Here is a 12,660-nt window from a genome sequence, read left to right on the forward strand (position 1 = left end):
TGACCCCAAGATAATGATGCTTATTATGCCTAAATTTAAATAATTTAAAAGATTATGAAAATAGCCATAAAAATTCCAACAAGTTCTGACTGAATAGGAAAGCAGGTACCATTAAAGACGTACGTAACCAAAACCTCCTGATTTTACCAATCCATCAACCTGCAAACAAGACAAACTTGGTTTTAGGGCCATTATAAGCCCCACTACCCAAGCCCAGAAGAAAAGGAGGAAGTCTAGCACTGGTGTTTTCACTGAGTTTAAGGCTTTTTCTAAAAGTGGGGTCTTAAAATTGATGGTATGTTTCTCGCTGGCGGCATTTTCGCAGGTACTACTGCATCCATAAACAATGACATCTTGAATTTGATGGACACAACTCTGCTCTTCATCCTCTTCCCAAGAATGTAAACTGAGGAGTACGAGAAAGAACTCTTGATTGTTTGTGCACTTTTCACCCCCAAGTCTGGAAATAATGTAGTTGCCCATATACACATCGTTCAGGCATTTAACTTCTCCATTCAGAAGCTTTCCGGGTCAGCAAAGAGAAGCCAATGTGGACTCCCTGTTGGGCCTTGCCCACGGATGGGTGGGGCGGGGTGGGGAATAAAATCCCCCCTGCACACAGTGGTATCCTTACCCTCGGTGAGAATGGAAGCAATGCAGAATCACAAGATTCTAGTAACCAGCCCAACAGCTGCTGAAATAGTGAGAACTTGGATCCTCGGCTAGATGCAATGAAATTTCTCACCCCAATACATAGCGTTGATTACCAGTCCTTGCCTTTATCTTACTGAGCCATCTACCCAACAATGCACTCCCATTTTTACAGTCACAGGGTCTTTGTTGTACATCTAGTACAGGCAGCCTTTTTAATTTAGAGGACATACTTAATTCTCTAAATGGGTTAAATTAAATGAGAAGTTAGAAGTCAGATACGGCGTGCCAAAAATTACCTTTTGCTACCTGATTTCGACAAGCACGAAGAGACTGAAAAAGGCTAAATCCATCAATAGTCACAATGGCAGCTGGATATAAGATACTCAACTCTTCATTCTATTAAAGAAATAAGAAAATCATACATCTCATCATTGCCAAATAAGCATGTCTACTTCTTGTATTATAGTTGAATGTCAGGATTAATGAAAAATAGAAAATACTGTGACTAAGTGTCAACCACCCAACACACAGAACACCATCAAGCAGAAGAAAAGTAAAAATAAATGGAAAATTAAATCCAGAATGCCTTTTGGCCAAGGACCTACAATTCTTCTCAAACATGAGCTTTTGTAAATGACGTATAATGCATTCAGGGTAGGTGGTGAGATTAACCAAAAAATGTACACATTGCATTAAACTGACGTACAGTCATCGTGCAAATACAACAATATATAAAAGAAGAAGAAGGAAAAAAAAAGAAACTCACCTGATATCCCAGACATGTCTCAATACACATCCTTATATGCTTTGGATGAGGTTATACTATATACAGTATAACATGTTTTTTATTACTCAATATGTCAATGATATTTTTCCACTCCAGTACGCGAGCAAATCATTTTTTATTGTGGCTAAAGCAGTAGGTAGCATATGTATCAAAATTTAGTTAACTACTTCTTAGTGATAGAAATTTTGTTTGGGAGACCTAGAAACCACTCTCCTGACTGAGGCCCTCCAACAGCTTCCTTCTGCACTCTGGGATACAGCCTGCCTCCTCAACCAGGCCTGGAGGACGGGGCACCTGTCTATCATCTCACCTCTCTCTCCCCTTGCTCCCTGAGCAAAGGCCATTATCATCTCAGTGCTTTGAACAGGCCTAGACCTTACCTCCCAGGTCATCACCTGCCTAATTCTTCTGATCAATCAGTTCTCAGCTCAAACGCAATTGCTCAGAGGCTGCTCCTGAGCCCCTAGAGGTCAAGCAGGCACCTCCATTCTCCTGCCTCCTTACCACCTCATCAACATGATTACTTCCTTCCTAGTACCTGTCAGACACTGGAACCATCTTTGTATCTCTAGTTGTTTATTGCTGGTCTCCCTTCGCCATCCCCAGACTATAAGCTCCAGGAAAGGAGGATCTCTGTGTGTCTGCTTTACCAAGGATTCTCAGTGATTAGAACTGGACGGGGAATAAAATAGGCAGTAAATAAATATTTATGAATGAATTAATACATTTTCATTATAAACACCACTGCAATAAAAATTCTTCTGTGTAGATCTTTTCACATTACTTTAGTATAAGTTCCTTCAACTGGGTCTGGTGGAGCGTATAGTATTCTCAATTTTCATTCATATTATTAAACTGCCCTCAAGAAAGTACCTGTCAATTTACGTTTCCACCAATACATGAGTGTGTTTCTCCATACTGTAACCAACAGTTTTGTAAATCTTGATCTTTGTCAATATAAAAGGTGAAAAATTATCCAAATGTAGTTGCTTATAGTTCTTAGATTATTATTTAGATTCAAAATGTTATGTGCTTTCCGACAAATTTTATTTCTCCTTTTCAGAACTGCCTTGCCCTCTTTTCTACTGGACCAGTAGACTGTTTCCATTTTTAAAAGAGATTTATGGGCCGCGAGGAATAGGAGCCAGAGGAAAGGAGCTGGCATGGGTGCTCATATGACAGATGCACAAGGCTAGGCTGTACGGCCCACTGAGCACAACAGTGGGGAAAGAGCCTTGTCACTGCCTTGGAGGGAGCAAGTCAGTTATCTCCAAATCCAGACAGTCCTCCTGAAGGAGATACTAATACAAATACCAATGGTCCAAAAGCTACAGAAATTATGCCGGATGACAGAGATCTTTGTGCAGAAGACCCAGAAGGAGTTCCTTTGACATTCAAGAAAGAGATCTTCTCTCTTTGGAATCTTCTCCTACAATGACCTGCTGTCACTTCCACTACACTCATTGACCCCAGAGAATTGAATCAGAGGGAATGTGCTCTATGATCCTTAATAGATCTGGGAGTACAAGAAGAAGCGAATATGTACTTTTGATATATGAATTGATATATCAGATCCAAAGATGCTTATGTAGAATATAGAGTAACAACAAAGACTTCTCTCTCCGTGTTCAGTAAGAATTATTTTTCAACCAATAGATTTTCTTGACTCGCAAACAGCAAGTATTTAAATGTTATATTTTTCTACCAACTCTAAAAAATAGCATAGACATAACCCAACTTAAAATGTTCAAAGAACCTTCACCACCTAGAGAATAGAAAAACAGAGAACAGCTCTTGAGAAGTATCTTCAATGAACACAGTATCTTCTTAGATTTCCAAGAGCTCCTTCTTTGTTTCCTTCAATGGTTTCATTTTCTTCTACTTTCTTGTGGTGAATATTAGGAAGACTTAAATTTTCAGTCTTCACTTTTATTTTCCTAGGTCCTATACCTGGAAGAATTCATTATCTATGACTTAAACCAACTTCTTCAATCTAGTCTTTGCGCCTGTATAGAAATTCTGTATGGCAAGCCATACTAGTATTTTCATTTTATTTCCTACCATCGCCTCAAACTCAACATATCTAAAACCAAACTTAACAACCTTTATTCACTGCCAAAGCAGTCCCATCTTCCTACTTTGTCAATGGCACTCTTCAGCGTGGGTATCTTAGAGACCACTCATTTTCCTCTTGACTCGTCTACACCTCTAGACAATAACCAAATCCTGTCGATTGTTCCTTTAAATGATTTTTGTACTGGTCATTTTTCTCTTCTTGCAGCCATTAGAGTCCCATCCCAACACTGCACGTCTATTACAGAGAACTTCAAAAAATCGGTTAACTAGCCTCCTTGATTCCAGACTCTCTCAACTCCAATTCCTCCTGAGGAGAGATTCCTTCAGTATCCCTTTGTTATATCACTTCCTTCTCATAAATCCTTGTAGCTTTGCTCATCTCCTGAATCATTATGATTTTTACTTGGTTTTCAAATTTATGAAAAAAACTGGCCACTCTGCCTATTTGACAGTTTCTCAATATTTTCTATCATAGGTTTCTTTGTTGTCTCATGCACTGTCCTACATTGGAATCTCCCTTCATTTTTCTCCTGATTACCTAAAATACTTTCCCTTCTTTTACCATTAACTAATTAGATTCTATAACCATTCTTCACAGCTTAATTCGAATCTCACCTCCTCAATGAAAGTTTCTTTTATTGTCCTCGTTCTAATTGAGCGTCCCTTTCTCCAAACTTGTACAGAATGTATTCTGGCCACATAAGATGGCAAATCACTAGGTACTGCTTTGCATTGATGCTTAATTCGCTCAAAGGCATTAATACGAATTAATCTAGTCTCTCTTACTAGATTAAGTTTCTACAGCTCCAGTCTCCAGGCCACCTCTCATACAATTTAAGTCTACATAGGTACACAATACACACATCTGTTCACGTGAAACCTTTTGGAAGCAGGATAGTAAAAAGGAGGAAGGCATATTTACATAGTTTTGACTATGTACACTGTGAGTCAAACAAGAGCATATTAGTTTACATGGCTCTACAATTAATTTTTGACTGAGGCAAATTCTCACACCACCTGGGAAACAGTGAAAACTGTACATTTGGAGAGTCTTAGATATGAAATATTATTTTCTATCAAAATCTTCAGTTCAGTGAATATATTTCCCACTATAAAAAAAAACTTCACCCCCTGAGAAATAGGTAGTACAATATAGTAGTATTAATAATAGGTCAGAACTTTTTTCTTTTGTTGTGTACAATTTTGACAGCTAAATCCAAATAAAAAAGATATATACCATATGTCTACCTTAAGTCACTATTAAATTCTGAAAATAAGAAACCCTTTTAAGGTTCTCTGACTATAGTCTTTTATTTTACTATATAATAAAACATAGGATATTTCATTAAATAAGTAAAAGCAAGAATGGGATTCTTTACTCAGTTATAAACAGGTTATATTTCCAGAATATGCCAGTACAGCTAACTGTGCCACAAGATACCTGTCAGTTTCCCAAAAAAGACAAAAAAAAAATACTTCAAAGTAAAGGCACTGTTACTTTGAACACAGTCTTCTACACTACCTGTTCGGTCACGCCAGGATGCCGTGGGATTTCATAGGTCCTGCACTTAAGCTGGAGCACAGAGTCCTCACTCAAAAGCTGTGCGAGCAGGAGCACGCCGTTCTAGAAGGAAGCAAAGAGGGCTCTGCTTGTTTCCTTACGAATGGACCCGAACATGTACGGCCAGGCAGAGACTGTCGTTTCCCCACCAGTTTTCCACGGATATCGGGCACTCTCTTTCAGAAGAACACAGCTTCTCTTCTCGATAGGTTCTACCAGAACTTTCCACCATGGCTTCCCCTGTCCCTGCTTCCACACCCACCCCCCACAGGAAGCAGCAACTACACATTCCCAAGCAGCAGGCAGTGAGTCACAAATGAGTATAATGGGGACACCTAACTAGATATTCCCGTCGAGCGGTGCTTTCTAACTGCTGAACACTCAGCTCACCTCCGTGTAGAAGCGAACGTAACCTGAAGTAAAGCCCACCACGATGCAGGTCCAGTCAGGACGCCCGGTGGAACTCCTGTCACAGACAAAATTTGTAATTTTTGTTATAATTTTGCTCATAAAGCAAAGCAGAGAAAACAAATAATTTCTTTATCCTCACCTCTTTTGGCTTGCTAGTGGGATACACAGAGCACTGGTTACACATTCTCTAAAAACAAAAACGAAATCGTATGTTTATCTAATGAATTTAGCAAGTACTTTTATTTCCCTCTACTTCAATGTTACAGGGCAACCAATGGAAGCTGTGCCCTGTGAACCAGTTTTCTTCATTGCAGAAGTAAAAATACAGTAAAATTCCACATAAGGAATCATAAAAATCATCCATGTAAAAGGTAAGGTCACATTCACTTGAGGTTAATGAAAACACTACTCTTCACTCTGTACCGTCACGAAAAGCACAAGAGAAAGCAAAGCTTTACTGCGCGCACGGATTATACACAGAACTGAGGAACAGCAGGTCATTGTGGGCGGTCATTTCCTACCGGCCCCCTCTCCTCCGCGTCAGCTACGCATGGGGCACAGCACGGGAGGCACGTCGGTCACATCACAGGCAAACCCCACTTCGGCGGCTATGTTATTCTAGGGATTAACTGCATTTCACCTGGTCGGCTTCTTCCTTGATATTTTGCAGAAACTGCCCCTGATAATCCATTTCGAAGAACATACTAGGTTGAGTGTCCCTAAAAGATTCTTTTTTAATGTGACATGTGGACTTGAAAAATCTTTCAGGAGCTCAGAGACTAAGCCCCCAAATTAAAATAACTCCTTCTTGCGGCGCGTGGATGGCTCAGTCAGTTAAGCGTCCGACTTCGGCTCAGGTCATGACCTCACAGTTCGTGAGTTCAAGCCCTGCATCAGGCTCTGCACTGACAGCTCGGAGCCTGGAGCCTGCTTCAGATTCTGTGTCTCCCTCTCTCTCTCTCTGCCCCTCCCCAGCTTGCGCTTTCCCTCTCTATCAAAAATAAATAAACATTTAATAAATGAAATGAAATGAAATGAAATGAAATGAAATGAAATGAAATGAAATGAAATAAAATACTCCTCCTGACTGATTTTATTTTATTTTATTTTATTTTATTTTATTTTATTTTATTTTATTTTATTTTATTTTATTTTCTCCTGATTTTAGTGTCAACCCTCAGGCCCATCACCAGCTTATTAAAGAAGCTGTGAACACTCTTGCCCCATACATCGTATTATGCAACCACTGAACAAAATCTTTTTGTTTGTTGTCTTTAAAGTAACTGAACCACTGTGTTTGCTTTGCACTGCTGACAGAAATTAAATGTCTTCAAATTCTTAGACTACACGGCTTGAGGTGAAATATTATCATTTACTTTGATAAGAGTAGAGAACATTCCAGTGAGTAACTACAATGTGCCAACACGTATTATAGACTTCCACTTGGCTGTTGTCTTTTACCTGAATCCAAAGTCTGAAGTATCTTACTCATTCTCATCAGACAGCTTTCAGTCATAAAAATTTAAGTGAAAACAGTTTTTGGCACCAGGTTCCAGGTTAGCAGCTCCACCAAATAATCAGGCTAGAGAATCACACTTATTGGGTCATTGGGAAACTTGAATTTACCAACTTGCCTTTCTGAAGTATTTATGAGTTTTAAGAATTAATGTAGCACTGTCCCCTTTAAGTACAAGGCCAATGCTACCAAAGCAGAGAAAACAATGACTGCCCTGGACTTTTTGGCTGAATAAAATCAGTAATGAACACAGGAAACAACAAAATGTAGAAAGTATGGGATTCTCTCTGAGCTTCTCTTTAAATCCTCTGCAAACTAGTTTTTTTAAAAAAGTAATCACGTGAGTAAAATTTAAATTTGCTGACCAAATCACGCTCCACAACCTCTAAGTTGGGATGAATATACATTCACTAAATACTCCAGTGATGAAACTTCTTGCTCTACAAGTCAAATAATTTCATACATACATTTAACAAGCTGAGAAACAAAACGTTAACTGGTACCTACCCTTCTTCGACATTTAAAGAACCACTCCAGCCAGCAGCAAATTGCATTTCTTCCTTTCCTTTATCACTGTATTTCCATTTTGCTGAAAAAATTATCATATAAAATAACTTTATAGCATACTAAAACAGTAATTTATAAATTTCACAGTTTCCCTTTAGAATAAGTACAGAATGTAATTGTTCTATATTAGTGGGTTTGGGTCTCTACAGGTAAATATTTAAAAAATTTTATAAGATTTTTATAAAACTCAACCTAGTCTCCTGGCCCGTAGTCTCTCCCCTCCTCCAATTAAATCCATCTGATGTCGCAGTTCTTGCAGAAGAAAATTACTATTCTGTTGTATTTATGTATTATGCAATGACTTTTATCTTCAGATGACAAAGAAGGCTTTTCTATTAGATTTATGCTACAGGGGCGCCTGGGTGGCTCAATCGGTTAAGCATCCAAATCCTGATTTCACCCCGGGTCTCACGAACCGTGAGACGGAGCCCTCTGAACTGACATCACAGAGCCTGCCTAGGATTCTCTCTCTCCTTCTCTCTCCGTCCCTCCCCCACTCTCTCTCACTCTCAAAAGAAAGAAATATTAAAAAAAGAAAAAGGCTTATGCTACAGAAGGATAAATCTACTTTGAAGACCATTCCATAGCCATTTAATAATGTATGATCTGATTTTGATCAGTGAGGTTTTCCATATTTTATGTCAACCTTCATTTTAGTCTTCCACAAAAATTATGAACTGAAAATTTATGCCCACAGTGAGAAACTAGAGTTCTATGAGTTTTCAAAATGTAGTTGAAAATCACCTCCATTCACACTATGACTAAGAAGGGGCCAGCGGCCTCTTTAGCTCTGCCCGCCCCTTGCAAGAACCGGGCAATGCCCAGTTCTGCCTCTGAAGAGCCACACAACCACAGCTAAAGTATCTGCAGCCAAGAGAGAAAAGCAGAGGAAACAAACAGAATCGAAAGAAGGAAAGAGAATGAGAGGTACAAAAACACTGAAAATAAGTGTTATACAAAACATGAAAGTACACTGTAGAACGCCACCATATAATGCATACAATGTAAGTAACATTTTTTGTTTCTAGCTAACCCATTTCCGTCCTATTCTATGCATTAAAATAAAAGGCACTAAAAATAATAAGAGTACTTACGCACTAGAAAAACAGCTTTTTGCTCTCGAGCTATAACCATAAGATCATTGGTCGGAGATAAGGATAAAACACAGTCTTGCAGCCAGGAAGTTTTTTGTGCTTTGCAAGTATTTCCTTCTTCTTCCTGCGGGTAAAACTTCAATTACAGTGTATGTAAAAATATTGAGAGTACTGCATCTCGGCTTATCCGCCTTGAGGAACAAGGGGGAAGAAAAAGGGATAAAGAAATCTTCCTATTTCTTTTTAAAAGTCTCAATAATATTCCTTATCAAAACACGTCAAAGATGACTAATAAATAAAATATCCACTACAAACAAATCTCAGTTTTGAATATTAATGCAGAAAGTTTTAACATAAGCACATATAAAACTAGTAAGACATTAAAAGAATGTCATACAGAGATCATTCCAAGAATGACTCGCTGTTAGAAGCTTTAGTGAATAATCCAATTCCAGAGAGACAGCTAAGGTATCTGCAGCTACACGGCAAGGAAAAAATTCTCTGCTATTTATGTTGTAGGGTCTGTAAACGTACTGGATAAATTTGATACTTTTTTCTTCACTTGAATTGAAAGATGTTTTCATTTTTTATTGAAAAATTACTTTAAAAATAATTAAAAAGAGGAAAATCCCCATGGTTAAGAATTCGAAGGATCTAAACTGGTCTTCTCTCTAAGATGGTCTCTCTCACACTCTAGAACTCTAGCTGCCTATTTACTCTGGAGACAACCAGTGCAGTGAGGGTGTATTTCCAGGTACGCTTTATGCACATACAAGCAAATACATTACTCTCCTTTACCTTCTCTTACACAGATAGTAGCACACTACACACACAGTCCTCTGTACTTTACTTTTTTCCTCTTAACATATGCCTGAGACTCCATTCCCCACGAAGTTTTTCTTAAGGTTGCGTAATACTCCACTGTAGAGACACACCATAATTTGTTTCACCAGTCCCCTATTAATGGGCATCTGTGATGTCTACACTCTTCTGCTGCTACAAATGACGATACAGCGAATAACTTCATACACTTGTCAGTTTGCGTGGGAGCATATTAGCAGGATAAATTCCTAGAAGTGAAATTGCCAGGTCAAAGGTAATATGTATTAGTAAATTTGCTATCTAAATTGTGTTCCACAGAGGTAGTATTAATTTATAATCTGACCAGCAAGTTTTGAAAGTGCTTGCTTCCCCACAGACTTTTCAAAAGATGCTTTAACTCTGGATCTCCGTCAATGCAGCAGACGACAAATGCTACCTCAGTATACTGCCTTCTTATTAATGAGAACAGTCATTTTCTCATATGCTTAAAAGTCTTCTCTATGAATGGTCTGTTCCTTTCCTTTACACATTTCCTGATGGGTTGCTACTCCTTTTCTCATTTATTTGTATATATTGTTTACATACAAAGAAAACTGGCCTTTTTTTTTTAATTTTTTTTTTAACCTTTATTTATTTTTGAGACAGAGAGAGACAGAGCATGAACGGGGGAGGGGCAGAGAGAGAGGGAGACACAGAATCGGAAGCAGGCTCCAGGCTCTGAGCCGTCAGCCCAGAGCCCGACGCGGGGCTCGAACTCACGGACCACGAGATCGTGACCTGAGCTGAAGTCGGACGCTTAACCGACTGAGCCACCCAGGTGCCCCAAAACTGGCCTTTTGAACATAAGAGTTGCAATAGTTTTTCCCAGTCAATATGGTAGTTTAATGTGTTCTATGTAGACATTTTTTAATGTATGCAGCTAAATTTTCGATCTATTCTTTTTGGTTTCTAAGCTTTCAAAGCTTTACTCAAACCCACCCAGTGGCTCTCAGCCTGAACTAAACAGCAGGACATGGGGAGAGAGGGGATGACACATAGGCTGTTCGTTCTTTCTTCTTAATCTACACATTTATGCTTTTTTTAAACTTAGCAAATAGGAATCATGTAGATTTCTGGAAAAATTCCTTGTTTTATTAAAGTTCTCTTTTTCTACGGAATTCTGCTACCCGGTTTGGTGTTCTTAATGTGTACTTTCCTATACGTAAATTAGGGAGAAAATTCATCCCCTAAAGATGAAAGTAACATAGCAAAGGCTAGTTGTAGTTCGCCTCTCTCTGGGCCCACAACTGCTGCTGTAGAATACAGTCTCTGCTTAGGCAGCGCACACCCAGGACTCCTCAGAGCGGCTCAGCTGTAGCTGAAGACAACCCTGCCCTGGGGTTCCCTCCCCAACAACTGAGATTCCAACTGTACCAACTTCGAGGTGCAGGACTTTTCAAGTCATGGAGCATCTCACCTTCAGCCAGGCCGCTAGAAGCAGGGTGAGTCACACGGGGATGTTTGGGTACTGTGATAAGAAGTAAGGGGTGCCTAAAACTCTGACTTTAAAATTTCCATCTTAGTGCAATAAAAAAGAATCAAAACATCATTCCAGAGATATGATACAGTCCTAATCTTAGCAAATTCTATACAAACAGGTTTCTTCCTTTTATTACACTCCCAAAATGAGGTTCAAACAACAGATCCTGAAAATCTTCTAAAAGTTACTTCGCACTAAGGCACATTAGGGGCGCCTAGGTGGCTCAGTCGGTTAAGTGTTCAACTCTTGACTTCAGCTCAGGTTATGATCTCACAGTTCAGGAGACTGAGCCCCACGTTGGGCTCTGTGCTAACAGCTCAGAGCCCGCTTGAGATTCTCTTTCTCTCTTTCTGCCCCTCCCTGGGGTGTGTGCATATGCGTGCACTCTCTCTCTCTCCCAAAATAAATAAACATTTTTTTTTAAAAAGCACATTATTTCTTTTTCATGTTTGTTTGTTTTGAGAGAGAGAGAGAGAGAGAGAGAGAGAGAATGAGAATAAGTGGGGGAGGGGCAGAAAGAGGGGGAGAGAGAGAGAATCCTAAGTAGGGTCCATGCTGTCAGAGGCCAACATGGGACTCTCTCTCACAAACCAGGAGATCATGACCTGAGCCGAAATCAAGAGTCGGCTGCTTAACTGACTGAGCCACCCAGGAGCCCCAAAAGCACATCATTTCTATGTTTCTGTCCTAGGTTTTCAAAATAATGCCACTAACAAGGATTAGACCTACGTGTTTATATTTGCTGAAAAGACAGAGTAAAAGAAATTCAAAGATGGGAGGATTTAAAAGCTAACTGATTCAAAACCTCATTTTATAATAAAGAAAACAGAGTCTCAGGGAGGAACAGAATCCATGTCAGAGCCCAAACTAGAACCCATGCCTCCTGACATTTAATTCAGGTGGTCTTCCCATTTCATCACCCTGCCCGGTCATCCTGGGGTACAGCTGTTAACGGCCCTCCGAGAAGATGGGTCTTCCGCTGGGATCTGACTCTACTCTCCTAGTCGACGAAAGCCTTTTCTCAAACGATGACTACTACTTATCGCTTTATCCCAGGCCAACCTTCCCACAGTTTTTGAACCAATTTGGAACCGCAGGGCACTACTTGAACATGTGAACCAGCGTACCCTAGAGATATCTCTCTAGGCCTTCCTTCAAAACTACTTCCCCTCTCATTTCTGTCTTTCTGTGCCCAGTGCCAGGTCCTTTCCCTCCATCCTGTTCTATTACCTTCTCTCAAACTTACTGCTACCTATTTATTCTCTGCTATTCTCTGCTACCTGTTTATTCTGTGATGGTACTTGTCCCACACTAGACTCCAAGCCTTCTAATTGGCCAAGCCTGTGCCTGATAGGACTCCTCAAGTCCACACGTCACACAGCCCACTGACACACAGACAAGTGGATAACGGCATTCCCATGCCTCCTTTCTTATATTCATAAAGATAATGGAATAACCCAGAAATCACTCTTACACATGAAACTCTACATCAACAAACAGCCGATTCAAAGCTAGCATCCTTAAGTAATAGTATCCTCAGTAATGTTTTCCCTTAAATAGCTCAAGATTCTGGCTGATATACCATACCCGTGGAAAGCACAAGTTAGAAAGATGTAAAAAGGGACAAAGTACTACCCTCTTAGTTGAGCCTAG

At 39.7% G+C, this 12,660-nt stretch overlaps 1 protein-coding gene across 5 annotated transcripts in view; it reads right to left on the minus strand.

Annotated features, from left to right (window-relative positions):
• RAB3GAP2 (RAB3 GTPase activating non-catalytic protein subunit 2) overlaps positions 1-12,660 on the minus strand; it is a 102,602-nt gene that overhangs the window by 57,310 nt on the left and 32,632 nt on the right. For 3 of the 5 annotated variants that reach the window (XM_045048889.1, XM_045048887.1, XR_006591760.1), the window contains exons 3-8: positions 8,667-8,802; positions 7,513-7,594; positions 5,629-5,676; positions 5,469-5,544; positions 5,040-5,141; positions 951-1,050 (exon numbers count right to left, since the gene is read on the minus strand). In XM_045048889.1, the coding sequence (XP_044904824.1) occupies positions 951-1,050; positions 5,040-5,141; positions 5,469-5,544; positions 5,629-5,676; positions 7,513-7,594; positions 8,667-8,802 (544 nt within the window). The remainder of the gene's footprint in view (positions 1-950; positions 1,051-5,039; positions 5,142-5,468; positions 5,545-5,628; positions 5,677-7,512; positions 7,595-8,666; positions 8,803-12,660) is intronic. The other 2 variants (XM_045048888.1, XM_011291141.4) reach the window with 1 other exon arrangement.

This window comes from Felis catus, chromosome F1 (genome assembly GCF_018350175.1).
Source record: "Felis catus isolate Fca126 chromosome F1, F.catus_Fca126_mat1.0, whole genome shotgun sequence".
NCBI classification, from domain to species: Eukaryota; Metazoa; Chordata; class Mammalia; order Carnivora; family Felidae; genus Felis; species Felis catus.